The 26,550-nt window shown below is 44.9% G+C and overlaps 1 protein-coding gene across 2 annotated transcripts in view; it reads left to right on the top strand.

Annotated features, from left to right (window-relative positions):
* The window catches only part of fam234b (family with sequence similarity 234 member B), a 60,262-nt gene that overhangs the window by 20,356 nt on the left and 13,356 nt on the right, over positions 1-26,550 (top strand). For both annotated transcript variants that reach the window (XM_041177794.1, XM_041177793.1), the window contains 4 exons: positions 2,538-2,679; positions 17,604-17,750; positions 18,107-18,188; positions 23,131-23,301. In XM_041177794.1, the coding sequence (XP_041033728.1) occupies positions 2,538-2,679; positions 17,604-17,750; positions 18,107-18,188; positions 23,131-23,301 (542 nt within the window). The remainder of the gene's footprint in view (positions 1-2,537; positions 2,680-17,603; positions 17,751-18,106; positions 18,189-23,130; positions 23,302-26,550) is intronic.

Raw genomic sequence — 26,550 nt, 5'->3', positions numbered from 1 at the left:
GGGCATAACTAGAGGCTACTGTCCTAAGCCCAACCAGCTTCATTGATGACCTTCTTTCCATCATAAGGTCAGAACTGGGATGTTTGCTGAAGTTTGCAAAATGTTCACCATTCGCAACTCCTCAGATATTGAAGCAGTCCATTTCCAAATGCAGCAGGGCCTGGACAATATCCAGGTTTGGGCTGACAAGTGGCATGTAACATTTGTGCCACACAAGTGCCAGGCAAGACCATCTCCAACAAGGGAGAATCTGACCATTCCCGCTTAATATTCAATGGCATTACCATTGCTGAATCCCCCACTATCAACATTGTGAGGGTTACCATTGACCAGAAACTGAACTGGACTAGCTATATAAATACTGTGGCTACAAGAGCAGGTCAGAGGCTAGGAATCCTGTGGCGAGTAACTCACCTGACTGCCCAAATCCTGTCCACTATCTACACGGCACAAGTCAGGAATGTGATGGAATACTTTCCACTTGCCTGGATGAGTGCAGCTCCAGCAACACTCAGGAAGCTTGACACCATCCAGGACAAAGCAGCCCACTTGATTGGCACCACATCCACAAACATTCATTCACTCCACCACTGACAAACAGTGGCAGCAGTGTGTACCATCTATAAAATGCCCTGCAGAAACTGACCAAGGCTCCTTAGACACTTTCCAAACCCACAATCACTGCTATCTAGAAGGACAAGGGCAGCAGATACATGAGAACACCACCAACTGCAAGTTCCCCTCCAAGCCACACACCATCCTGACTTAGAACTATATTGCCATTCCTTCATTATCGCTAGGTCAAAATCCTGGAACTACTTCCCTAACAGCACTGTGGGTGAACCTACACCAATGGAGCTGCCAAGAAGGCAGCTCACCACCACCATCTCAAGGGCAACCAGGGATGGGCAATAAATGCTGGCTTAGTCAATGATGGCCACATCCCGTAAATGAATACAAATATATAAGATAGCCAATAGGGAATTCAGAAGAAACTTCTTTACCCAAAGATTTGTGAGAATGTGGAGCTTGCTATCACCGGGAGGGGTTGAAGTGAATAGTATTGATGTATTTAAAGGGAAGCTTGACAAACGTAAGAGGGAGAAGGGAATAGACGGCTATGATGATAGATTTTGATGAGAAGAGACAGGGCTTGAGGGGAGCATAAACACCAGGATGGGCTGGCTGGGCTGAATGGCCTGTTTTTATGCTGTATATCCTATGTAATCCTATGTATTGAGTCTGCATCAATCGTTCTGTCAGGCAGTGTAATCCAAATCCTAATCACTCATGTAAATGTACTTTCATTTCTCATTTCACCTCTTGCCAGTCATGTTAAACCTGTACCCTCTGGCTAGCAACCTTTCAGCTATTGTAAGCAGTTTCCCTTTATTAACCCCATCTAAAACCTTCATGATTTAAATACTTTTATCCCTCTTCTGTGCTCTAAGGAGAACAACCCCAACTTCTCCAGTCAAGCTACATGATTATATTCCCTCATCGCTAGAATCACTCTAGTAAACCTCTTTTAGTCTTTTTAAAAAAACATTAATAGAATATCCATGTGCTTCAAATACAGAGCAAGAAAGCTCCTTGCAGCGAACATGTGATGACAACAACTTGCATTAATATATTGCTTTCAATGTGAATATTCATTAATAAGGCAACACTTATTCACCAGATGATAACTTTTAAATACTCATTGTTTATGAACTAAAAGAACTCTATTCAGCCAGAGAGCTTCACAGTGAACAGACTGACCTTTGGTAACATGATAAGAGGGTGACTGTTATTCTGCAGTTGCTAGCACCATCTCTTGGAGAATATGAGGTGGCACAGGAAATAGTTGAAGAGTTACATTTCGTAAAGCAGTGCTGCGGGTTTGATTACACTGAGAAAGACTGTGGCTACTGAGCAGTACAACAATGAGAGCAAAGGAGGTAACTTGGGAAACAGTGACCAGGTGACACCAGGCTTGGGTTTGAAAGACGTGCCTGGTTTAGTTAGAAGGAAAGACAGAGAGTTAAGGAGCTGCACAGTTGTGAGGGGACACACTGCATTAATACACAGTGTGAACTTTAACCCAACCAGTAGTTATTTAGCCAGAAAAAAAATCTGTTCTTCTGTTCTTATCATTTAACCTGTAATTGTAAGTGTAGGGAGGCACCTCAAGAATGTTATATGCGGTACTGAAAGAAATTGAACTAGATTGCATTTTATATCATGTCAAGTTTGAACTATTATGCATTTTTACAGACTTTATAAATAAAATATGTTTTTAGAAAGAAAGTAGTGATTTAATCAGAAGCCTGCCCCAATTCCCATAGCAAATGCACTTTTACTTTTGAATTTTGGTCCCAGTTTGTAACTAATGATCCCCTAAATCAGGGATCAGCTTTATAAACCAGTGAACGCCAGCTGAAAAAAAGACACAACGGGAGCACAAAGAAAGGTTCCTAGTTACCAGAACAAGGAGCATCTATTGTTTGTAAAGAATCCTCCTACCCTTCACTGATACAAAATCTTTCCTTTTAAAGGAAACATCCAGGCTGTGTCCGTGAGGGACATTTACAAGCAGGCGAATGGCAAAGGCAGCTTGCCTCCATCTCTACAAAAGCAGGACTCTTTATGGGAATGGAAGAGAAAAGGAAACCTGTCGGAATTGTTGGAGGTGTACAGGTGACCATCATAAATACAACATGTGGACTGGTAGGGAGTGTTTTGGTGGGACTTCTGATGGATTTATTTCGAGACAACTGTTTCTGAGAGCAGCAATTACCCTTGGTCATTGGTGTAGTGGAAGTTAGAGGAGCCGACTGCAACTCACTGCAGCCGGCGAGTGGAGTTCAGCCGTTCCCAATTTCAGGGTATTTTAAACACCTGGTCAAAAATAAAGAATAAAAGATTGAGATGAGAAATCAGTGCCAGCAGTTGTTTTACTGTAGATCAACGAGAGTGATCCTTAATTAAATTACTGGTAAGCGAGAGTGATCATTAATTAAATCGCTGATCAGTGAGAGTGATCCTTAATTAGCTTGCTGGTCGGTGAGATTGGTCCTTAATTAAATCACTGGTTAGCAATGGTGATTCTTAAGCAAATCACAGGTCAGCAATATTGGTCCTTAATTAAATCACTGGTCAGGAATGTGGCCCAAGACAGATTCAGAAGACCCCTGACATCTGTACCACTTAGACTCTCATTTAACTGGAATTTGATGACTGGTTAGGGAATACTCAGTCCTCATAACGTATGAGCTCAGACACCTGACTGTGGATTCCTATAGTGCCTTCCACGACCTTGGGGCATCCCAAAGTGCTTTACAGCCATCAAAGTACTTTTAGTAGTGTAGCCACTATGGTAGGAAATGTGGCAGCCAATTTGCATGCAGTCAGCTCTCAATGTGATAATTACCAGGTAATTCTTTTTTAGTTGGCAGAGGGATAAATGTTGGCACCATGACTTTGGGGAGAACTCTCCTGCTCGACTTCAAAATATTGCAGTGAAATCTTTTACTTCCACCTGAAAGGGCAATCAGGGCTTCGACTACAGAGAGAGACATCACATTTGATCCTTTTTTCTACTTGTTGTTGGGGATGTGTGATGGCTGGCTTGGCCAGCGTTTCTTGCCCATCCCTAATTGAGGAGCTAGTGGTGAGCTGCCTTCTTGAACTGCTGCTGTTCTGTGTAGGTACACCCACAATGCTGTTAGCGAAAGACTCCCAAGATTTTGACCCAACGACAGTCAGTGGACGGTGATATATTTCCAAGTCTGGAAGGTGTGCAACTTGGAGGGGAATTTGCAGGTGGCAGTGTTCCAACACAGCTGCTGTCCTTGACCACCTAGGTGGTAGAGGTCATGGGTTTGGAAATTGATGTCAAAGGACCCTTGCCAAGTTGCTGCACTGCATCTTGTAGATGGTACACACTGCTGCATTGGTGATGGAGGGAGTGAATCTTAAGGTGGTGGATGGGGTGCTGACCAAATGGGCTGCTGTGTCCTGGAGGGTGTCGAGTTTCTTGAGTTGTTGGACCTGCACTCATCCAGGCAAGTGGGACGTATTCCATCACACTCCTGACTTGTGTGTTGTAGATGGTGGACTGGCTTTGGGGAGTCAGGAAGTGAGTTACTTGCTGCAGAATTTCCAGTTTGACCTGCCCTTTTAACTACAGTATTTATGTAGCTGATCCAGCTAAGTTTTTGGTCAATGGTAACCCCCAGGATATTGATAGTGGGGGAATTCAGCAACCTTAATGCCATTGAATGTCAAGGGGAGATGGTTAGATCCTCTCTTGTTAGAAATCATCATTTCCTAGCACTTGTGTGGCACAAATATTAATTGCCACTTATCAGATCAAGCCAGAATATTATCCAGTTTTTGCAGCATATGGGCACAGGCTTCTTCAGTCTAAGGAGTCGCAAATGGTACTGAACGCTGCACAATCAGCAAACATCCCCACTTCTGACCTGATTGTGGAGGGATGGTCATCGATGAAGGAGGTAAAAATAGTTGGGCCTAGGGCACTACCCTGAGGAACTCATGCAGTGATGTCCTAGGGCTGAGATGATTGGCCTTCAACAACCACAACCAACTTCCTTTGTACTAGATGGAGAGAAAACTCTCCAACCAGTGACTCTCATTGACTTCAATTTTGTTAGGTCTCCTTTATGTGACACTCAGTCAGATCCTGCCCTGATGTTACACTCCCCCAACCTCTTGAGCTCAGCTCTTTTGTTCACATTTGGCCCAAGGCTATAATGTGGTCAAGAGCTAGGTGGTCCTAGTGGAACCCAAACTGAGCATCGGTGAGCGTGAGTTCTTGCTGAGTAAGTGTCACTTGTAGCACTGTTGGTAATTTGCTGGATTGAATTTGTCCTCTTTATGTCCATAGGACATGCTTGGACAATTTTCCACATTGTCAGGTAGATGCCACTGCTGTGGCTGTACTGGAATAGCTTGGCTATGGGTCCGGCTAGTCCTAGAACACAAGACTTCAGTACTACTGTTGGAGTATTGTAAAGGACCATAGCCTTTGCTGTATCCAGTGCTTTCAGCCGTTTCTTGATATCACGGTGTGAATCGAATTGGCTGATGACTGGCATCTATGTTGATGGGGACCTCAGGAGGAGGCCAAGATGGTTCATCCACTAGGCACTTCTGGCTGAAGATGGTTGCAGACACTTAAGCCTTGTTTTGGGGGCTGATGTGCTGGGCTCAAGGATGGGAACATTTTTGGATCTTCTTTCTATTATTTAATTGTCCATTGCCAATAATGACTGGATGTGGCAGCACTGCAGAATTTTAATCTGATCTGCTGGTTGGGGTTCTGCCTATATCAGTTGTCAGTGTGAAATAAAGTCTTTCTAAATGTGACTTATTGACTGATGAACTTGAGATGGATAACTTGGTTTCATGGTTCAATTGAATTGAGCATGAGGGTAGTATTTGCCTTTGTGCTTGTCTCTGAGGGTTTACATGTGACGTTGACTCTTTTCCAGGAGACTGCACTTAGTCACGTAGTGAGAGCAAAGCCAAAACAAGCTCATCATCCTGCAATCCAAAATAGCAATAAAGTGACCTGTTTCTGCAATCAGTCATGTGTTTGAACAAGCTGCCCTGGCACCTCTTTCTCACATGACTGCATTGTGCTGTCAACAACAGATTTTTAAAGATGACTTTGAGAGCCAAGGACACAGGGTTAGTTTAGGTGACTGAGCAAATATAGCGACATCCTCTGAATCATTCATTCATGGGGTAATGTTAAGTGCAGTGCTGCTGAGGTGGATGGGGGTGAACATCCAGGAAGTTTGTCTCTACCCGGTGTCTTAGCAGTTGATAGCCTGCAAACAGAGAGTGTTTATTTACCATATTGCATGCACAGACCGCGCTCACCCTCCCGGGCACAGACCGTGCTCACCCTCCCGGGCACAGACCGCGCTCACCCTCCCGGGCACAGACCGCGCTCACCCTCCCGGGCGCAGACCACCCTTGCCCTCCTGGGCACAGACCCCGCTCGCCCTCCCGGGCACAGACCGTGTCAGACATCGAGTTGCCCCAAGCCACTGACTGGGTTGAGTGCTTTCGGACAGGAATGTGGTTGATGATGGTGGCATGGAGTTTTTGTTGTTGTGATACAGCATTTTCAGGACCCTAATTCACGTAAGTTATTTGTGATTCTGAATGTTGCTGCAATGAGATTCTATCCCAGCACAACCTCACCTATTAATATGTTGGAGACCATCCTTCTAACTGGAACTGTGCAAGCACTTCCAGCCTCTCACTTTGGGGATTTAGTCAGCCGATTAGCGCACAAACACAGGCGCTTGCGCAGCTGTTTTCATAGGCTGAGGAATTGCTACAAGATAAACAACAGCCCATGAATTTGATCACCAGGCTGTTGGGAAGCTGCCTGATGGAACAAACAACCATCAGTACAGGGAGGGCACATGACAAGACAAGACAGGGTGGGCCGTTGATACAATCCCTTTCACCTGCTCTGAACAGCCTGGGCCCCGGTAACCTGCCTGTCCCTTCCATTAGCGCAGTGTGTCTATGTAGGGTGAGGAAAGAAAGACCTGGAAAGAAGAAAAATTAGCAAGAAAAATAGAGTAAAAGACAAGAACAACTGTACTTCTCCATTGCCGTGACTCTTGCTGAATACATGTAATGCAGAACTGTGAGAGACAGGACAGAAGGTGGATTAGGTGTCAATCTACAGGCTCATGGTGAACCTCAGCCCATCACCGATTTCCTTTCAGACTCTCTGGAACACATTACCCCCTCCTAGTGCACTGCTGTTCAGATAGAAATGTTAGCTCCCTGACTGTGGGCCCAAGAATATTTGGGCAGAGTTAAAGAATATCATTTAACAAAGAATCTAATATACACAGAGAGCTCTACAGCCTCATGGAAAATCAGTTCCACTTGCAGTTTCAATGTTTGAGCATTCAGAGTCTGTTCATTCACTCTAGGGACAGATAGAGTTTCATTGGCGCATTGCCTTGTTCCCCCGCCCCACCCAGACCCCTTGTTCTGTACCCAGCACAAGAAGAGCTGTTTTTCCACACTGCAGTTTAACACAGCTCAGTCACAGATCTGTGACTGACCATGGCATAATCTTACAGTCCACTGAGCCCCGGGTTAAGCCCATTGCTCACTAAACCTTCTCCCTGCCCCCAAGGGACTTTCCCTGCATCTTGGGGCCTGGTGCACACTGAGGGGACCTGGAGGGTACTGACTGTGGTTAGCTTTGCGTGGTAATGAGACAGACATCTAAAGGCTTTGCATTAGATAACATGGAGTGAGAGTGCCAGTGGTCACAGTGAGGTGGTCAGTGTGCAGCCAGGTAGAGAACAATGCCCCCTGGTGCTCTCTACCTGCACTGTGTCTAGAGGAACAGCAGTTAGTTCCTCAATGGAATGGATAGAATTTACTAAAACAAAATTTTAATTGTTATGTAAAAATCTCATAACACTTCAGCTGTCAGAATGAAACTGGAGATAGAGCTGGTGTCTCACCAAATGTTTCCATCGTTGCTTGCATATATTCTCTTCCCATAGCCCTATCTGCTACTGGTTTTGCTTGCACCCAGCCCCTTCCAACCCATCACGCACACCTAGCACCCCCAAACCCCCCATCCCCTGTCCCCCAACCTCCGTCCGCCGCTCACAGTCCCCCGCCCCATCCATCACCGCCTGCAGTACCCCTTCAGCTGCCCCTGATGCTGCTGTCCCTAGCCCTCCCTATCCAACACCACCCCCAGCCCCCGTCTGACACTGCCCCCCCCCCCCCCCCCCCCCCCACACACACACACACACACACACACACACACACACACACACACACACACACACACACACACACACACAAAGGGGTCAAGGGCAGTGTCTTTTTGGCTACAGCTAAAGAACAAAAAAGGTGTGATTACACTGCTCGGGCTGCCAACTAGTGAGAATAATGTAGATGAACAAATTTGCAAGGAAATTACAGAGATACAAAAATTATAGGGTAGTTAAAATGGGGGACTTTAATTACCCAAATACAGACAGTGATAGTTGTTGTGTAAAGGGCAGCAAGCAGCAAGAATTCCTAGAGTGTGTTTAGGAAAGTTTTCTACAGCAATATGTTTCCAGTCCAATGAGAAAGGAGGCAAGACCTGGTTCTTGGGAATGACGGCCAAGTAGACCAAGTGTCAGTTAGGAAAATGTTTAGGGGACAACGATCATTGTATCATAAGATTTAGGCTGACTGGAAAATTACAGAGAATAATCCAGAGTAAAAATACTTAACTGGGGGAAAGCCAACTTCAATGTGGTAAGAATGGATCTGGGCCAGATTAACTAGGGTCAAAGGTTGGCAGAAAAAACGGTAGCTGAACATTGGGCTACCTTCAAATAAGAGATAATTCAGGCACATTCAAGGTATATTCACCCACAAGGAAAAGTTAGGACAAACAAATCCAGCGCTTCCTGGATGACAAAAAGATAGAGCTTAAAATAAGGAAGAAAAAGTATGCTTATGACAGAGCAAGTAGAAAATACAATTGAGAACCAGGCTGGATATAGAAGGTTCAGAGGGAAGGTGAAATAGGAAATAAGAGAACAAAGAGAGAGTATGAAAAAAGACTGGCAGCTAACCGTGCAGTGGCAGCAGTGTACATCTACGAGATGTACTGCAGCAACTCATCAAGGTTCCTTTGACAGCACCTTCCAAATCCACGACCTGTACCACCTAGGGCAGCAAATGCATTGGAATGCCACCTCCTGCAAGTTCCCCTCCAAGCCACGCACCATCCTGACTTAGAACTATATTGCCTTGAGGAACCAACTAGAGAATGGGCTATTTTACATCTGGTGTTGTGCAATGGAAATGGGCTAATTAATAATCTTGTTGTAAAAGAGCCTTTAGGAAAAGGTGACCATAATATGATAGAATTTTATATTAAACTTGAAAGTGTGGTTAATCAGAAACTAGGATCTTAAATTTAAACAAAGGAAGCTATGAAAGTATGAGGGCAAATTGGCTATGGTGGATTGGGAAATGCTATGTTAAAAGGTATGATGGTAGACAGGCAATGGCTAAAATTTAAAAAACTATTACATTGTTTACAATAAAAATACATTTGTTTAATGTACAAAAACCCAGCAAGGAAAGTGTTGCAACCATGACTAACAAAAGAAATCAAGGATTATATTAGATCAAAGGAAGAGGCATGTAAAGTTGCCAAAAAAAAGGTAAGCCTGAGGATTGGGAGATTTTAGAATTTTGCACAGGAAGACCAGGAAAAAGATTAACAAAAGGGAAAATAGTGAGTAAATCGGCGAGAAAAATAAAAATGGGCTGTTAAAGCTTCTATAGGCATTTAAAAAGGAAGGGATTAGTAAAAACTAATGTGGATCCATTACAAGCAAAGTCAGGGGAATTTATAATGGGGAGTATGGAAATGGGAGAGAAACTGAAAAAAATACTGTGTGTCTGTCTTCACAGAGGAAAATACTAAAAACCTCCCAGAAATAATGGGGAATCAAGGGACTAGTCTAAACAAGGAACTGCAAGATATTAACACTAGTAAAATAGTACTAGAGAAACTAATGGGACTTAAAGTAGATAAATCCCCTGGGCCTGATGATCTACATCCCAGAACATTGAAAGAGCTGGCTGTTGAGATAGTAGATGCATTGGTGGTCATTGCTGGAATGGTTCCTGTAGTTTGGAAGGTGCCAAATGTAACCTCACTTCTTAAGAAAGGAGGGAGAGGAAAAAAAAGGCACCTACAGACTTGTTAGCCTGACATCAATAGTAGGGAAAATACTAGAATCTATAATAAAGGATGTGATAACAGAACACTTGGAAAATATTGATAGGATTGGGCAGAATCAGCATGGATTTATGAAAGGGAAATCATATTTAGCAAACCTGTTGGAGTTTTTTGAGGATGTAACTAACAGAATAGATAAAGGATAACCAGTGGATATGGTATATTTAGACTGTTAGAAAGCTTTTGATAAGACTCCACACAAGCGGTTAGTGAAACAAAATTAAAGCACACGGGATTGGGGGGGAATATACTGGCATGGATTGAGTGGTTGTTAATGGACAGAAAACAGAGAATAGGAATAAATGGTCATTTTCAGTTTGGCAGGCTGTGTCTAGTGGGTTACCACAAGAATCAGTGCTTGGGCCCCAGCTATTCACAATCTATATCACTGATCTGGATGTGGGGATTAAATGTAACATTTCCAGGTTTGCAGATGGCACAAAACCAGGTGGAAGTGTGAATTGTGAGGAGGATGCAAAGAAGCTTCAAGGGGGTTTGGAGAGGCTAAGCGAGTGGGAAGAAAATGGAATACAGTGTGGAGAAATGTGAAGTTATCCACTTCGGTAGGAAAAACAGAAAAACTGAGTATTTCTTAAACGGTGAGAGGCCGGGAAGTGTTGAACGTCAAAAGGACTTGGGTGTCCTTGTTCATGAGTCACTGTAAGCTAACTTGCAGGTACAGCAAGCAATTAAGAAGGCAAATTGTATGTTGGACTTTATTGCTCCTCTACACATAGGAGTAAAGATGTCTTACTGCAATTATATAGAGCCTTCGTGAGACCGCACCTGTAGTTTTGTGTGTAATTTTGGACTCCTTACCTAAGGAAAGATACACTTGCCGTAGAAGGAGTGCAACAAAAGTTCACCAAACTAATCCCTGGAATGTAGGGATTACCCATGAGGAAATATTAAATAGACTGAGCCTTTATTCTCTTGAGTTTAGAAGAATGAGAGGTGATCTCATTCAAAAATACAAAATTCTTACAGGGCTGAACAGGTTAGATGCAGGAAGGATGTTTCACCTGGCTTGGTGTTCTAGAACCAGGGGAAAAGTCTCAGAATAAAGGGCAGGCTATTTAGGACTGAGATGAGGAAGAATTTTTTCACTCAGAGGGTGGTGAACCTTTGGAATTCTCTGCTGCTGAAGGCTGTGGAAATTCAGTGGTTGAATAATTTCAAGACAGATCGATAGATTTCTACATATTAAAAATATCAAGGGATATGGGGATAGTACAGGAAAGTGGTGTTGAAGTAGAAGGTTGGCCATGATCTCATTGAATGGCGGAGAAAGTTTGATGGGCTGAATGGCCTGCTTCTGCCCCTACTTTCTGTGTTTTTATGTTCCTTCACTGTCACTGGGTCAAAGTCCTGGAACTCCCTTCCTAACAGCAATGTGGGTTTATCTACTCCACATGGACTACAACAGTTCAAGAAGGTAGCGCACCACCACTTTCTCAACAGTAATTAGGGATGGACAATAAATGCTGGCCTGGCCAGTGACACCCACAACCCGTGAAGGAATTGAAAAAAAAAACAATTCTGTGATTGTGTGTGTAAGAACATGGATTGCATATATAATGAGAGAGTGTGGGGATTTAACACGGTGTGAGAGAGTGATGATTATATATGATGTGTGAGTGTGGAAATCATATACGGTGTGTGGATTGTACACAGTGCGGGAGAATGTGGGATCGTACATAGTGCATGATAGGACAGGGATCGTACATGGAGTGAGAGAGCGGTGATTGTATGCAATGTGTGAGCATGGAAATCATATACGGTGTGTGTGAATGAGGACTGTACACGGTGTGTGAGAGTGTGTGAATTGTACACAATGCGTGAGAGTGTGTGAATTGTACACAATGCGTGAGAGTGTGTGAATTGTACACAATGCGTGAGAGTGTGTGAATTGTACACAATGCGGGAGAGTGTGTGAATTGTACACAATGTGTGAGAGTGTGTGAATTGTAAACAATGTGTGAGAGTGTGTGAATTGTACACAATGCGTGAGAGTGTGTGAATTGTACACAATGCGTGAGAGCATGTGTGAATTGTGCACGGTGCGTGAGAGCGTGGGGATTGTACACAATGCGTGAGAGTGTGTGAATTGTACACAGTGCGTGAGAGTGTGTGAATTGTACACAATGTGTGAGAGTGTATGTGAATCGTACACAATGCGTGAGAGTATGTGTGAATTGTACACAATGCGTGAGAGCATGTGTGAATTGTACACGGTGCGTGAGAGCGTGGGGATTGTACACAATGCGTGAGAGTGTGTGAATTGTACACAGTGCGTGAGAGTGTGTGAATTGTACACAGTGCGTGAGAGTGTGTGAATTGTACACAGTGCGTGAGAGTGTGTGAATTGTACACAGTGCGTGAGAGTGTGTGAATTGTACACGGTGCGTGAGAGTGTGGGGATTGTACACAATGCGTGAGAGTGTGTGAATTGTACACAATGCATGAGAGTGTGTGAATTGTACACAATGCGTGAGAGTGTGTGAATTGTACACAATGCGTGAGAGTGTGTGAATTGTACACAATGCGTGAGTGTGTGTGGGGATTGTACACGGTGCGTGAGAGTGTGGGGATTGTACATGGTGCGTGAGAGTATGGGGATTGTACACAATGCGTGAGAGCGTGTGAATTGTACACAATGCGTGAGAGTGTGTGAATTGTACACGGTGCGTGAGAGTGTGGGGATTGTACACAATGCGTGAGAGCGTGGGGATTGTACACAATGCGTGAGAGCATGTGAATTGTACACAATGCGTGAGAGTGTGTGAATTGTACACGGTGCGTGAGAGTGTGGGGATTGTACACAATGCGTGAGAGTGTGGGGATTGTACACAATGCGTGAGAGCGTGGGGATTGTACACAATGCGTGAGAGCGTGTGAATTGGACACAATGCGTGAGAGTGTGTGTGAATTGTACACAATGCGTGAGAGCGTGTGTGAATTGTACACGGTGCGTGAGAGCGTGTGTGAATTGTACACGGTGCGTGAGAGCGTGTGTGAATTGTACTCAATGCGTGAGAGTGTGTGTGAATTGTACACAATGCGTGAGAACATGTGTGAATTTTACACGGTGCGTGAGAGCGTGGGGATTGTACACAATGCGTGAGAGTGTGTGAATTGTACACAGTGCGTGAGAGTGTGTGAATTGTACACAATGTGTGAGAGTGTATGTGAATTGTACACAATGCGTGAGAGCATGTGTGAATTGTACACAATGCGTGAGAGCATGTGTGAATTGTACACGGTGCGTGAGAGCGTGGAGATTGTACACAATGCGTGGGAGTGTGTGAATTGTACACAGTGTGTGAGAGTGTGTGAATTGTACATGGTGCGTGAGAGTGTGGGGATTGTACACAATGCGTGAGAGTGTGTGAATTGTACACAATGCGTGAGAGCATGTGTGAATTGTACACAATGCGTGAGAGCATGTGTGAATTGTACACGGTGCGTGAGAGCGTGGAGATTGTACACAATGCGTGAGAGTGTGTGAATTGTACACAGTGCGTGAGAGTGTGTGAATTGTACATGGTGCGTGAGAGTGTGGGGATTGTACACAATGCGTGAGAGTGTGTGAATTGTACACAATGCGTGAGAGTGTGTGAATTGTACACAATGCGTGAGAGTGTGTGGGGATTGTACACGGTGCGTGAAAGTGTGGGGATTGTACACGGTGTGTGAGAGTGTGGGGATTGTACACGGTGCGTGAGAGTATGGTGATTGTACACAATGCGTGAGAGCGTGTGAATTGTACACAATGCGTGAGAGTGTGTGAATTGTACACAATACGTGAGAGCGTGTGAATTGTACACAATGCGTGAGAGTGTGTGAATTGTACACGGTGCGTGAGAGTGTGGGGATTGTACACAATGTGTGAGAGCGTGGGGATTGTACACAATGCGTGAGAGCGTGTGAATTGGACACAATGCGTGAGAGTGTGTGTGAATTGTACACAATGCGTGAGAGCGTGTGTGAATTGTACACGGTGCGTGAGAGCGTGTGTTAATTGTACACAATGCGTGAGAGTGTGTGTGAATTGTACACAATGCGTGAGAGCATGTGTGAATTGTACACGGTGCGTGAGAGCGTGGGGATTGTACACAATGCGTGAGAGTGTGTGAATTGTACACAGTGCGTGAGAGTGTGTGAATTGTACACAATGTGTGAGAGTGTATGTGAATTGTACACAATGCGTGAGAGCATGTGTGAATTGTACACAATGCGTGAGAGCATGTGTGAATTGTACACAATGCGTGAGAGCATGTGTGAATTGTACACAATGCGTGAGAGCATGTGTGAATTGTACACAATGCGTGAGAGCATGTGTGAATTGTACACGGTGTGTGAGAGCGTGGGGATTGTACACAATGCGTGAGAGTGTGTGAATTGTACACAGTGCGTGAGAGTGTGTGAATTGTACACAATGCGTGAGAGTGTGGGGATTGTACACAATGCGTGAGAGTGTGGGGATTGTACACAATGCGTGAGAGTGTGTGAATTGTACACAATGCGTGAGAGTGTGTGAATTGTACACAATGCGTGAGAGTGTGTGAATTGTACACAATGCGTGAGAGTGTGTGAATTGTACACAATGCGTGAGAGTGTGTGGGGATTGTACACGGTGCGTGAGAGTGTGGAGATTGTACACGGTGCGTGAGAGTGTGGGGATTGTACACGGTGCGTGAGAGTATGGGGATTGTACACAATGCGTGAGAGCGTGTGAATTGTACACAATGCGTGAGAGTGTGTGAATTGTACACAATGCGTGAGAGTGTGTGAATTGTACACGGTGCGTGAGAGTGTGGGGATTGTACACAATGCGTGAGAGCGTGGGGATTGTACACAATGCGTGAGAGCGTGGGGATTGTACACAATGCGTGAGAGCGTGGGGATTGTACACAATGCGTGAGAGCGTGTGAATTGTACACAATGCGTGAGAGTGTGTGAATTGTACACGGTGCGTGAGAGTGTGGGGATTGTACACAATGCGTGAGAGCGTGGGGATTGTACACAATGCGTGAGAGCGTGTGAATTGGACACAATGCGTGAGAGTGTGTGTGAATTGTACACAATGCGTGAGAGCGTGTGTGAATTGTACACGGTGCGTGAGAGCGTGTGTTAATTGTACACAATGCGTGAGAGTGTGTGTGAATTGTACACAATGCGTGAGAGCATGTGTGAATTGTACACGGTGCGTGAGAGCGTGGGGATTGTACACAATGCGTGAGAGTGTGTGAATTGTACACAGTGCGTGAGAGTGTGTGAATTGTACACAATGTGTGAGAGTGTATGTGAATTGTACACAATGCGTGAGAGCATGTGGGAATTGTACACAATGCGTGAGAGCATGTGTGAATTGTACACAATGCGTGAGAGCATGTGTGAATTGTACACAATGCGTGAGAGCATGTGTGAATTGTACACGGTGTGTGAGAGCGTGGGGATTGTACACAATGCGTGAGAGTGTGTGAATTGTACACAGTGCGTGAGAGTGTGTGAATTGTACACAATGCGTGAGAGTGTGGGGATTGTACACAATGCGTGAGAGTGTGGGGATTATACACAATGCGTGAGAGTGTGTGAATTGTACACAATGCGTGAGAGTGTGTGAATTGTACACAATGCGTGAGAGTGTGTGAATTGTACACAATGCGTGAGAGTGTGTGGGGATTGTACACGGTGCGTGAGAGTGTGGAGATTGTACACGGTGCGTGAGAGTGTGGGGATTGTACACGGTGCGTGAGAGTATGGGGATTGTACACAATGCGTGAGAGCGTGTGAATTGTACACAATGCGTGAGAGTGTGTGAATTGTACACGGTGCGTGAGAGTGTGGGGATTGTACACAATGCGTGAGAGCGTGGGGATTGTACACAATGCGTGAGAGCGTGGGGATTGTACACAATGCGTGAGAGCGTGGGGATTGTACACAATGCGTGAGAGCGTGGGGATTGTACACAATGCGTGAGAGCGTGTGAATTGTACACAATGCGTGAGAGTGTGTGAATTGTACACGGTGCGTGAGAGTGTGGGGATTGTACACAATGCGTGAGAGCGTGGGGATTGTACACAATGCGTGAGAGCGTGTGAATTGGACACAATGCGTGAGAGTGTGTGTGAATTGTACACAATGCGTGAGAGCATGTGTGAATTGTACACGGTGCGTGAGAGCGTGTGTTAATTGTACACAATGCGTGAGAGCGTGTGTTAATTGTACACAATGCGTGAGAGTGTGTGTGAATTGTACACAATGCGTGAGAGCATGTGTGAATTGTACACGGTGCGTGAGAGCGTGGGGATTGTACACAATGCGTGAGAGTGTGTGAATTGTACACAGTGCGTGAGAGTGTGTGAATTGTACACAATGTGTGAGAGTGTATGTGAATTGTACACAATGCGTGAGAGCATGTGTGAATTGTACACAATGCGTGAGAGCATGTGTGAATTGTACACAATGCGTGAGAGCATGTGTGAATTGTACACAATGCGTGAGAGCATGTGTGAATTGTACACAATGCGTGAGAGCATGTGTGAATTGTACACGGTGTGTGAGAGCGTGGGGATTGTACACAATGCGTGAGATTGTGTGAATTGTACACAGTGCGTGAGAGTGTGTGAATTGTACACAATGCGTGAGAGTGTGGGGATTGTACACAATGCGTGAGAGTGTGGGGATTGTACACAATGCGTGAGAGTGTGTGAATTGTACACAATGCGTGAGAGTGTGTGAATTGTACACAATGCGTGAGAGTGTGTGAATTGTACACAATGCGTGAGAGTGTGTGAATTGTACACAATGCGTGAGAGTGTGTGGGGATTGTACACGGTGCGTGAGAGTGTGGGGATTGTACACGGTGCGTGAGAGTATGGGGATTGTACACAATGCATGAGAGCGTGTGAATTGTACACAATGCGTGAGAGTGTGTGAATTGTACACGGTGCGTGAGAGTGTGTGAATTGTACACGGTGCGTGAGAGTGTGTGAATTGTACACGGTGCGTGAGAGTGTGGGGATTGTACACAATGCGTGAGAGCGTGGGAATTGTACACAATGCGTGAGAGCGTGTGAATTGTACACAATGCGTGAGAGTGTGTGAATTGTACACGGTGCGTGAGAGTGTGTGAATTGTACACGGTGCGTGAGAGTGTGGGGATTGTACACAATGCGTGAGAGCGTGGGGATTGTACACAATGCGTGAGAGCGTGTGAATTGGACACAATGCGTGAGAGTGTGTGTGAATTGTACACAATGCGTGAGAGCGTGTGTGAATTGTACACGGTGCGTGAGAGCGTGTGTGAATTGTACACAATGCGTGAGAGTGTGTGTGAATTGTACACAATGCGTGAGAGCGTGTGTGAATTGTACACGGTGCGTGAGAGTGTGGGGATTGTACACAATGCGTGAGTGTGTGTGAATTGTACACAATGCGTGAGTGTGTGTGAATTGTACACAATGCGTGAGTGTGTGTGAATTGTACGCAATGCGTGAGAGTGTGTGGGGATTGTACACAGTGCGTGAGAGTGCGTGGGGATTGTACACAATGCGTGAGAGTGTGTGAATTGTACACAATGCGTGAGTGTGTGTGAATTGTACACAATGCGTGAGTGTGTGTGAATTGTACACAATGCTTGAGAGCGTGGGGATTGTACACGGTGCGTGAGAGCGTGGGGATTGTATACGGTGTGTGAGGATGGGGATCGTACAGTGTATAAGACTAGGACTTTTTTTTATCAGTTAATTTTGATGTGAACAGGTCCGTTTTGTCCCAGCAGTAATGGCTCTGCGAGGGATCTGCAGACTCTGGGAAGGCGTGGAGAGAGTGGCAGTGACCTTCTGATCACTACGAAGGATAAGCTGCAGGTCCTGAATGGGCAGCACCTTCTGCAACTGTGGTCTGCAAATAGAAGCAGTATTGAAAGGTGAGTTTGGGGCGATGAGCTTAATCAGTGAGGGTGCCCAGGGGAGATTGTTTTGTGCAGGAAGCTTTGTTGCCATTACGATATTGGCACTTTCTGGATATATAGGCTGTGAATAATCACATGGTACGATAATCTATGTGTAATTAACACACTATTTGATTGCTAGTGTTCCGGCCCAGAATTACTCTGGATGTGGATGTGTCTCTCTAATGTCCGCAGTGCCCTCTCCTCTTGGGGGAGGGGGCTGTGTGGTGGCACTGGGCTTAGGGATGGATGTTGGAGATTTCTGTCCTGAGTCAGGGAACACCCACTTTATTCGCTTTGTGTAACAGTAACAGGAGTGGTTTTCCTTCCAGTGCTCCTGTGACCGGCTTCTTCAACGAAGACAACATCCTGGATTTCCTGATCCAGATCACTAGTGGGAGCAACACGAGGAAGGTGTGAGCTATGGATTTGTTTTGTTGGGGTTCCATTTATCTCTGGCGTGCCACATACCATTCCCTGCCAAGTGGCCTGGCCACTCCCATGCTTCTGTTCTTCCAGAATCATTGTCCTAGCAGGTCTATTTGCTAGTGCCCTGGGGAGAGTTTAACCTAACTTAACAGGGGTGTGGGAACCAGGAGGTAATGTTAAGAGAGGAAAGCCAAGGTGCACATGCTTTGGGAGAGCTGGATAGTACTAGAACAGGGGTCACCAACATTTCATTTAATGAGAGCTACTTCTGATTAATGAAAAGTATCCCAAGCTATTAAAACATCTATTGAAAATATGTGGATTGATAAGGTTACGTATTAAGCCAGGGATCTCCAACCCTGCTCCTGGAGAGCCCCAGCCCATCAGGTTTTACAGGTCACCATTAAATCGCCAATTTAAGACTTGGATCAATTTCATTGTGAACAAGTAAGCAGATGGTTTGTTAAATCACACCATCTGTAAATGTTGTCTTGATCTTGGTCAAATAATGAGCAACTTCAAAAGATAACTGTTGCTGCATTAGCTTTCTTGGTTGGTTTCATAAAAAAAAGATTGCTGTCTCTGCACTGCAGCTTTTAGTTCACTTACTTTTCGTGACAGCAGGTTGCTTCCTGTTGGAAAATCCCTCTCAAAATGCTTGTGTACTGTTGCAAAATGCCTCTCGACTGGAACTCTGACACCGCAGATTAAACAGGCACATTTGTCTTTAATGCTTGAAAGCAAAACATTGCTCTCCCACTCTTGATAGAAATAGTCTTTTGCCTATTTTTGGATGACCTGCCTCTGTATCCGTGATGTCAACAAGGGTAGATTATTTTTCCTGCCACATGCTAGCTAGCAGGGTTGTGCTGGTACAGATGGTCCTCGACTTATGTCGATCCTCACTTAACGGCGGTCGGACTACACTTAAGTCGTGACACTGACTCAGGCACTGGTGGTGTTTACAAAAGTTGACAAACTTGTTAGCTTGCGACAGAAAAATATATCTTTGACTTGAATCCTGTAATACTATTGGTTATTTTTCCAAATCTTAATGCAAGCTACTCATTGGCAGATGGTGCGCAACCTATCGCTTGTGATCAGTGTGTTGGCAACCCCTGCACTAGAATCTGAAATGGTAAAGTACTGGGCAGGGTCAGAATACGAGTGAAGGTCTAAATTAGGTTTATTTGCAAGTACGTGAAAGTGTAGATAGCTGCGTCAGAATATAACGTCTTGGCGATAATGGAGATCTGGCTCAAAAAAGGGTAGGACTGGGTACTAATTATTTCTTGAATAGGTGGTTCAGGAAAGATAAGGAAGGAATGCAAGGTGGAAGAATAGCAGTTTTGATTAAGGAGAATATTACAGTTTTGAAGGGAGACGATGTCCTAGAGGGGTCAAGGACACAATGTATTTGGTTTGAGCTGAGAAACAATTCTGTACACTACTGGGTGTACTCTATAGGCCACTAGTGGAAGAAATATAGACAAACAAATTTGCAAGGAAATTATAGAGGTGCAAAAGTTACAGAGTAGTTATAATGGGGGACTTTAATTATCCTAATATAGACTGGGATAGAAATAGTGCAAAGGGTAGAGGGAAGAGTTTATGAAGTGTGTTCAGGAGAATTTTCTACATCAATATATATCTGGCTCAAAGGGGAAGGAAGCATTGCTGGAGCTGGTTTTGGGATTGAGGTGGGTCAAATGAATCAAGAATCGATTGGGGAACATGTAGGCGGACAGTGATTATCATATCATAAGGTTTAGGTTAGCTATGGAAAAGCACACAGAACAATTAAGGTTAAAGTAATAAATTGGGTGAAGACAAACTTCAATGACGTGAGAATAGATCTGTCCCAGGTAAATTGGAATCAAAGATAGATAGGCAAAACTGTAACAAAACTGTTACAAAAACAGAATACTGTGGATGTTGGAAATCTGAAATAAAAACAGAAAATGCTGGAAATACTCAGCAGGTCAGGCAGCATCTGTGGAGAGGGAAACAGTTAACATTTTAGGCCAATGACCTTTCATTGGAACAAGAACAATAGACGGTCTTTAAAGAGGAGATAGTCCGGGTGCAGTGAAGGTATATTCCAAGAGCAGTAAAGGGAGGACAAACAAAGCCAGATTTCCCTGGATGACAAGAAGATAGAAAGTAAGATGAAGCAGAAAAAGGATGAATATGACAGGACTATGCCAGCATTTATCCTCCACCAATGCTGCTTCCCACTCCTCTTCACCTAACCCAGCGGTTCTCAAGTTGGGGTCCACAGACCGCAGACACCTTCCAGGGAGTCTACAATGCAGGGTTGGCCCACCAGTGGGTGAGATGGACACTGCCAAGGGTGCCGTGGTCAAGAGAAAGCGAGTGTGTGGCGGCAGGAGATATGTTTTCCATCCCCCCAACCCTGTGCCCCGATTGCTCCTGTTTCCCTCCCACACCCTTGCTCCTCTAGGGCTCATGCTCCCCCCACCACTGCCCCCAGGTTCCCCTCTGTAGATCCCTGCCCGATAGACCATCACTGCAGTAAGAAGCAGGCACACCCATCTCCCTGTTATCTGTAAATAAATACCTGTTTTCCTAAAAGCATTATTCAAACATTCTACATGCAGCACTCTCATATTATAGTATTATACTACTAGAATTTACATCTGAAATCTGTATACTGGCCCCAGTTTACTGGTTCATTACCAATCTTTGGTGTCAACAGCTCAATACTGCTCACAGCAGAAGCCCAAGCTCTAGAAAGATGGGCAGAGCACTTTAACCTCATTCTCAATTGGCCTTCATCCATCAATGATGAAGTAATCCACAGGTTGCCATCAACTATTCTCTTGAAGACCCTCCAACACTGTTTGAAACAACTGAAGCTGTCAAACTCCTATCTAGAGGTAAAGCTGCAGGAGTTGATGCAAAACCAGCTGAGGCCAATAAGGCTGGAGGGCAATGCCTGGTCAAGAAGCTCACTGAACTCTTTCAGTCCATGTGGGAGCAAGGAACCATCCCGCAAGAATACAAAGATGTCTCTGTTCACCTGTACAAGCAGAAAGGAACTCGCCAATCTTGCGACAATCATAGAGGAATCCCACTCCTCTCCATTGCTGGCAAAATCTTCTTCAGAATCCTTCTGAACCATTTAGTGCAACATCTGGCCAGAATCTGCTGCCAGCACTGTGTAACAGCACTGTCAGTGTGGTTTCAGAAAAGGCCCAGGGATCACTGATACGGTGTTTGCAGCTATACAGCTCCAAGACAAATGCCAAATGGACTTCTACACCAGTTTTATTGACCTGATCAAGGCCTTCGACGCAGTCAGCCATGAGGGCCTTTGGAAGGAAATGGGAAACCTGGCTCCCTGAGAGATTCATCACAATGGTTTCACAGCTCCACAATGGCATGCTTGTGCGTGACCCATGCCCTGTCGCTAATGGAGTTAAACAGCTGTGTGCTAGTGCCAACCCTCTTCATGTTTTTCTCTGCCATGCCCTCCGGTGCCTTCCATGATGGTGATCCTGGCATCGATTAGATATTGCATGGATGGAAAGCTGCTCAATCTGAGATGACTCTGGACAAAAACCAAGGTCCTCAAGGACGTACTTTGTGATTCCCTGTTTGCCGATGACTGTGCACTGGCTGCTGATTCGGAACAATGTAGCATGGACTTGTTCTCCAATGCATGTGACAACTTCAGCTTTGCGATCAACACCAAGCCATGTACCAGTCTGCTCTAGGAAAGCCCGACCTCAAGCCCAAGGTTTCAATCCATGACTACTTACCTCGATAACACATTCCCTTGAGCTGTCTATATCAATGGTGAGACTTATGGAAGAATTGCTAAAGCACATGTAGCCTTGGGCAGACTTTGAACATCAGTCTGGGAATAAAGAGGAGTAAGTCTGCCTACCAGACTGAAAGTCTATAGAGCCTGTAGACTGAAAGTCCTGCCCACTCTGCCCTACACGTGCGAGACTTGACTGTGTACCACCGTCATGCCAAGAAGCTCAACCACTCACTTGAGCTGCCTTTGGAAGCTTCTGAAGATCAGGTGGCAGGACAAAATACCAGACATTAAGGTGCTCACCTAAGCTTGCAGGCCAAGCATCCGCACCATGTTGAGACAGTCAAGTTGGGCTAGTCATTGATGCCAGAATGCCTGACATTCGCTTACCAAAGTGAATCTTCTAAGGAGAGCTTGAGTCTGGGCTGCACTCCCATGGTGGTCAAAGGAAGTGCTATAAGGACATTCTGAGTTTTGATATCAACCCCAAGTCCTGGGAGTAGCTTGCCCCGGATCAATGCAATTGACGCAACCAAATAAGATTGTGATCTCCTTCGAAAGCAAGTGCATATCAGAAGCAGAGGAAATCCCAAGCCATCAGCTCGCTCAAAACTCAGTCGCCTGTGGTAACTTATCCTATTTGCAGCAGAGCCTCCGGGCGCTGATCGGCCTTAACAGTCTCCTAACTACCCACCGGAACCCTACCAATCACCCCAGATGATGAATATGGTTATAATCACCTCAAAAAATAAACGTCATCAGAATGTAGATATTGCCCATGATTATTAATCCATTTTAAAAGGGTCCTTCAACTAAATAAGTTTGAGAACCACTGATCTAACCCCATCACTATATCCTTCTGTTCTTTTCTCCCTCATGTGTTTATCTACCTTCACGTTAATATTTCTGTTCACTTTATTTTCACTTTTCTGATTAGTATGTACAACAGCTTGGAAACTCAACAGGATAGTGAGAGTGTTCTCATGGGTGGGACAAAGCTTACAGAAGTAGTTTGTTATGCATTTATGTGTTTACCATGTCTTTAGTTAGCCAATTTTTCTGAAATAATGCCTGCATTTGAACCTCATGTTGGGCTGCAGAATCTCAACCTTCTTTATAAACATTTTATTCTGCTCCTAGAGTTTAATTATTGATGGGAGTTCAGGTGAGGAGCTATGGAAAGCAAAACTGGGCTGCCGCATCCAGGGTTTGGAGGCAGCTTCGATACCACTATCTGATGGAAGATCTGCATTTCTTTTCTGGGCCAAAGAGTGTGGAATGAATCCTTCCATGAGTGGAGTGGCCCCCTTGGTGAGTACAGTGAACCACTTGAGTGCAGAGTGAACCCCTAGTTTTTTTTTAATTTATCCAATCTCAGGATGAGGGCATCGCTGGCAAGGGCAACATTTATTGCCCATTCCTAATTATTCTTCAGAAAGCAGTGGTGAGCCGCTGTCTTGAACCTCAGTAGTCCATACAGTGCAGCTGCATCTACAGTGCTGTTAGGAAGGGAGTTCAGGGATTTTGACCCAGCAACAATAAGGAATACCGATACATTTACAAACTCGGGATGCTGTGTGACTTGGAGGACAACTTGTAGGAGTTTCCCATGCGTCTGCTGTTCTTGTCTTTCTAGGTGGTAGAGGTCCTGGTTTTGAGAGGTGTTAAGAAGCATTGGCTTAAGTGCATCTTGTAGTTGGTATACATTACAACCACAGTGTGCCAGTGGTGGAGGGAATGGCTCTGTCCTGAATAATGTTGAGCTTCTTGAGTGTTATTGGAGTTGCACTTATCCAGGGAAGTGGAGAATATTCCATTACGCTCTTGGCTTGTGCCTGTAGGTGATGGAAAGGCTTTGGGGAGTCAGGAGATGACTCATTCTCAACAGAACACCCAGCCTCTGGCTTGCTTTGGTAACCACAGAATGTATATGACTGGTCAGTTAAGTTTCTGGTCAGTGGTAACTCCTAGAATGTTGATGATGGGGGAAGCATGTCAATGAGAGACTCTCTCAATGCCACACACTTGTGTGGTGCAGATGATACCACTTATCAGCCCAAGCCTGAATACTGTCCAAGTCTTACTGCATGCAGGCACGGACTAACACATTATCTGAGAGTCACAAATGGAACTGAAAACTGCAATCATTAGTGAGCATCCCCAACGTATGAGCTCAAGTGGGAGGGAAGGTCATTGATGAAGCAGCTGAAGATGGTTTGACCTAGGGCACTACCTTGAGGAACTCCTGCAGCAATGCCCTGGGGCTGAGGTGATTAGTCTCCAACAATCACAGCCATCTTACTTTGTTCTAGGTATAACTCCAACCAGTGGAGTGTTTTCCCCAGATTCTCATTGACTTCAATTTTGCTAGAGCTCCTTGATGCACACTCAGTCAAATACTGCCTTGATGTTAAGGATGGTCACTCTCACCTCTGGAATTCAGCTTTTTTATCCATGTTTGGACCAAGGTTGTAACAAGATCATAATATCATAAGATATAGGGGCATGAGTAGGCCATTCAGCCCTTTGAGCCTGCTCCACCATTCAATAAAATCATGGCTGATCTGATTGTGGCCTTAACTCCACTTTCCTATCTGACCTCATGACCCTTAACTGCCTTGATCTGATGCCGAATGGAACCCGACCTGAGTATTGATGATCAGTAAGTGCCACTTGGTAGCATGGTTGTCGGCACCTTCCATCACTTTGTTAATAATTTAGAGTAGGCTGATGGCGGGGATAATTGTCTGGATTGGTCCTGCTTTATGTTGACAGGATGTAACTGGGCAATTTTCCACTTTGTCGGGCTACTGCCTGTGTATTGGAACAGCTTAGCTGCAGTTGTGGCTTGTTCTGGAAAACGTGTCTTCAGTACTACACTGGGATGTTATCAAGGCCCATAGCATTTGCTGTGTCGAATGTGCTTAGCCAGGGTGAATTATGGGGAAAGATGGTTGCATAGTGGTAATGTCACTGGACTAATAATCCAGAGGCCCAGACTGATGCTCTGGGGCAAGGGTCAAATCCCATCACGGAAGCTGGTGGAATTTAAACTCAATTAAGAAAATCTGTAATTAAAAGCTAGTTTCAGTAATAGGACCATGAAACTATTGTCAGTTGTTGCAAAAACCATCTGGTTCACTAATGTCTTTTAGGGAAGGAAATCCACCATCTTTATCCAGTCTCACCTGCATAATAGCTTACTAGACCTCTGGAATGGCCTTGAAAGCCACTCAGTTCAATGGCAATTAGGGATGGGCAACAAATGCTGGACTTTCTAGTGACACCCACACCCTGTGAAAGAATTTTAAAAATTGGCTAAAGGCTCGTTCTGGAACACTACACTTCAGCACTACAGTGGGAGATTATCAGGGCCCATTGCATTTGCTGTGTCGAGTGCGCTTAGCCAGAGTGAATTGTGGGGAAAGACAGTGGCATAGTGGTAATGTCACTGGTCTAGTAGCAGGACTCCTGAGCTTTGAACTGGTCGTTGGTTGTGGGGTTGCTTAGCTTTGCCTATAGTCTGCTTCTTCTGCTGTTCAGCATGCATTTAGTCCTATTTTGTAACCTCATCAGGTTGGCACATCATGTTCGAGCATGCTTGGTACTGCTCCTGGCATGCCCTCCTGTACTCTTCCTTGAACCGGGGCTGGTCCCCTGGCTTGACAGTAAAGGTAGAGTGAGAGATAAGGTTACAGATTATAGTTGAATACAATTCTGCTGCTGCTGATGGCCCACAGCACCTTATGGATGTCCAATTTTGAGTTGCTAGATCTGTTTTAAATCTATCCCATTTACCACGGTGGTAGTGACACCCAACCCAACATGATGGAGGGTATCCTCAATGTGAACATACGATCCTACAAATTAAAAGCAGAAGTAGGCCATTCAATCCCACGAGCCTCCTCCACCTTTCATTAAGATCACAGCTGATCTGATTGTAACCTCAACTCCACATTCCCGCCTATCCCTGATAACCTTTCACCCCCTTGCATATCAAGAATCTATCTACATCTGCCTTAAAAATGTTCAATGACTCTGCTTCCTCCCCCTTTTTGAGGAAGAAAGTTCCAAGGCTCACAACCCTATGAGAGAAAAAAATTCTCCTCATCTGTCTTAAATGGGTGACCCCTTATCCTTAAACAGTGACCCCTAGTTCTAGATTTTCCCGCAAGGGGAAACATCCTTTCCACCTCAACGCTGTCAAGATCATCAGGATCATATATGTTTCAATCAGGTCACCTTTCACTCCACTAATTTCCAGCAGATACAAGCCTAGCCTGTCCAACCTTTCCTCATGAGACAACCTGCCCATTCCAAGTATTGGTCTAGTAAACCTTCTCTGAACTGCTTCCAATGCATTTATATCCTTCCTTAAATAAGAAGACCAATACTGTACACAGTACACCAATGTGATCTCACCAATGCCCTGTATAACTGAACCTCCCTATTTTTGTATTCAATTCCCCTCACAATAAATGAGGACATTCTACTAGCTTTCCTAATTACTTGCTGTACCTGCATACTAATCCTTTGTGATTCATGCACTAGGACACCCAG

The sequence above is a fragment of the Carcharodon carcharias genome, chromosome 31 (genome assembly GCF_017639515.1).
Source record: "Carcharodon carcharias isolate sCarCar2 chromosome 31, sCarCar2.pri, whole genome shotgun sequence".
In the NCBI taxonomy this organism is placed as follows: domain Eukaryota; kingdom Metazoa; phylum Chordata; class Chondrichthyes; order Lamniformes; family Lamnidae; genus Carcharodon; species Carcharodon carcharias.
The sequence above is the reverse complement of the archived record's forward strand: the minus strand, read 5'-3'. Positions and strand labels throughout refer to the sequence as shown.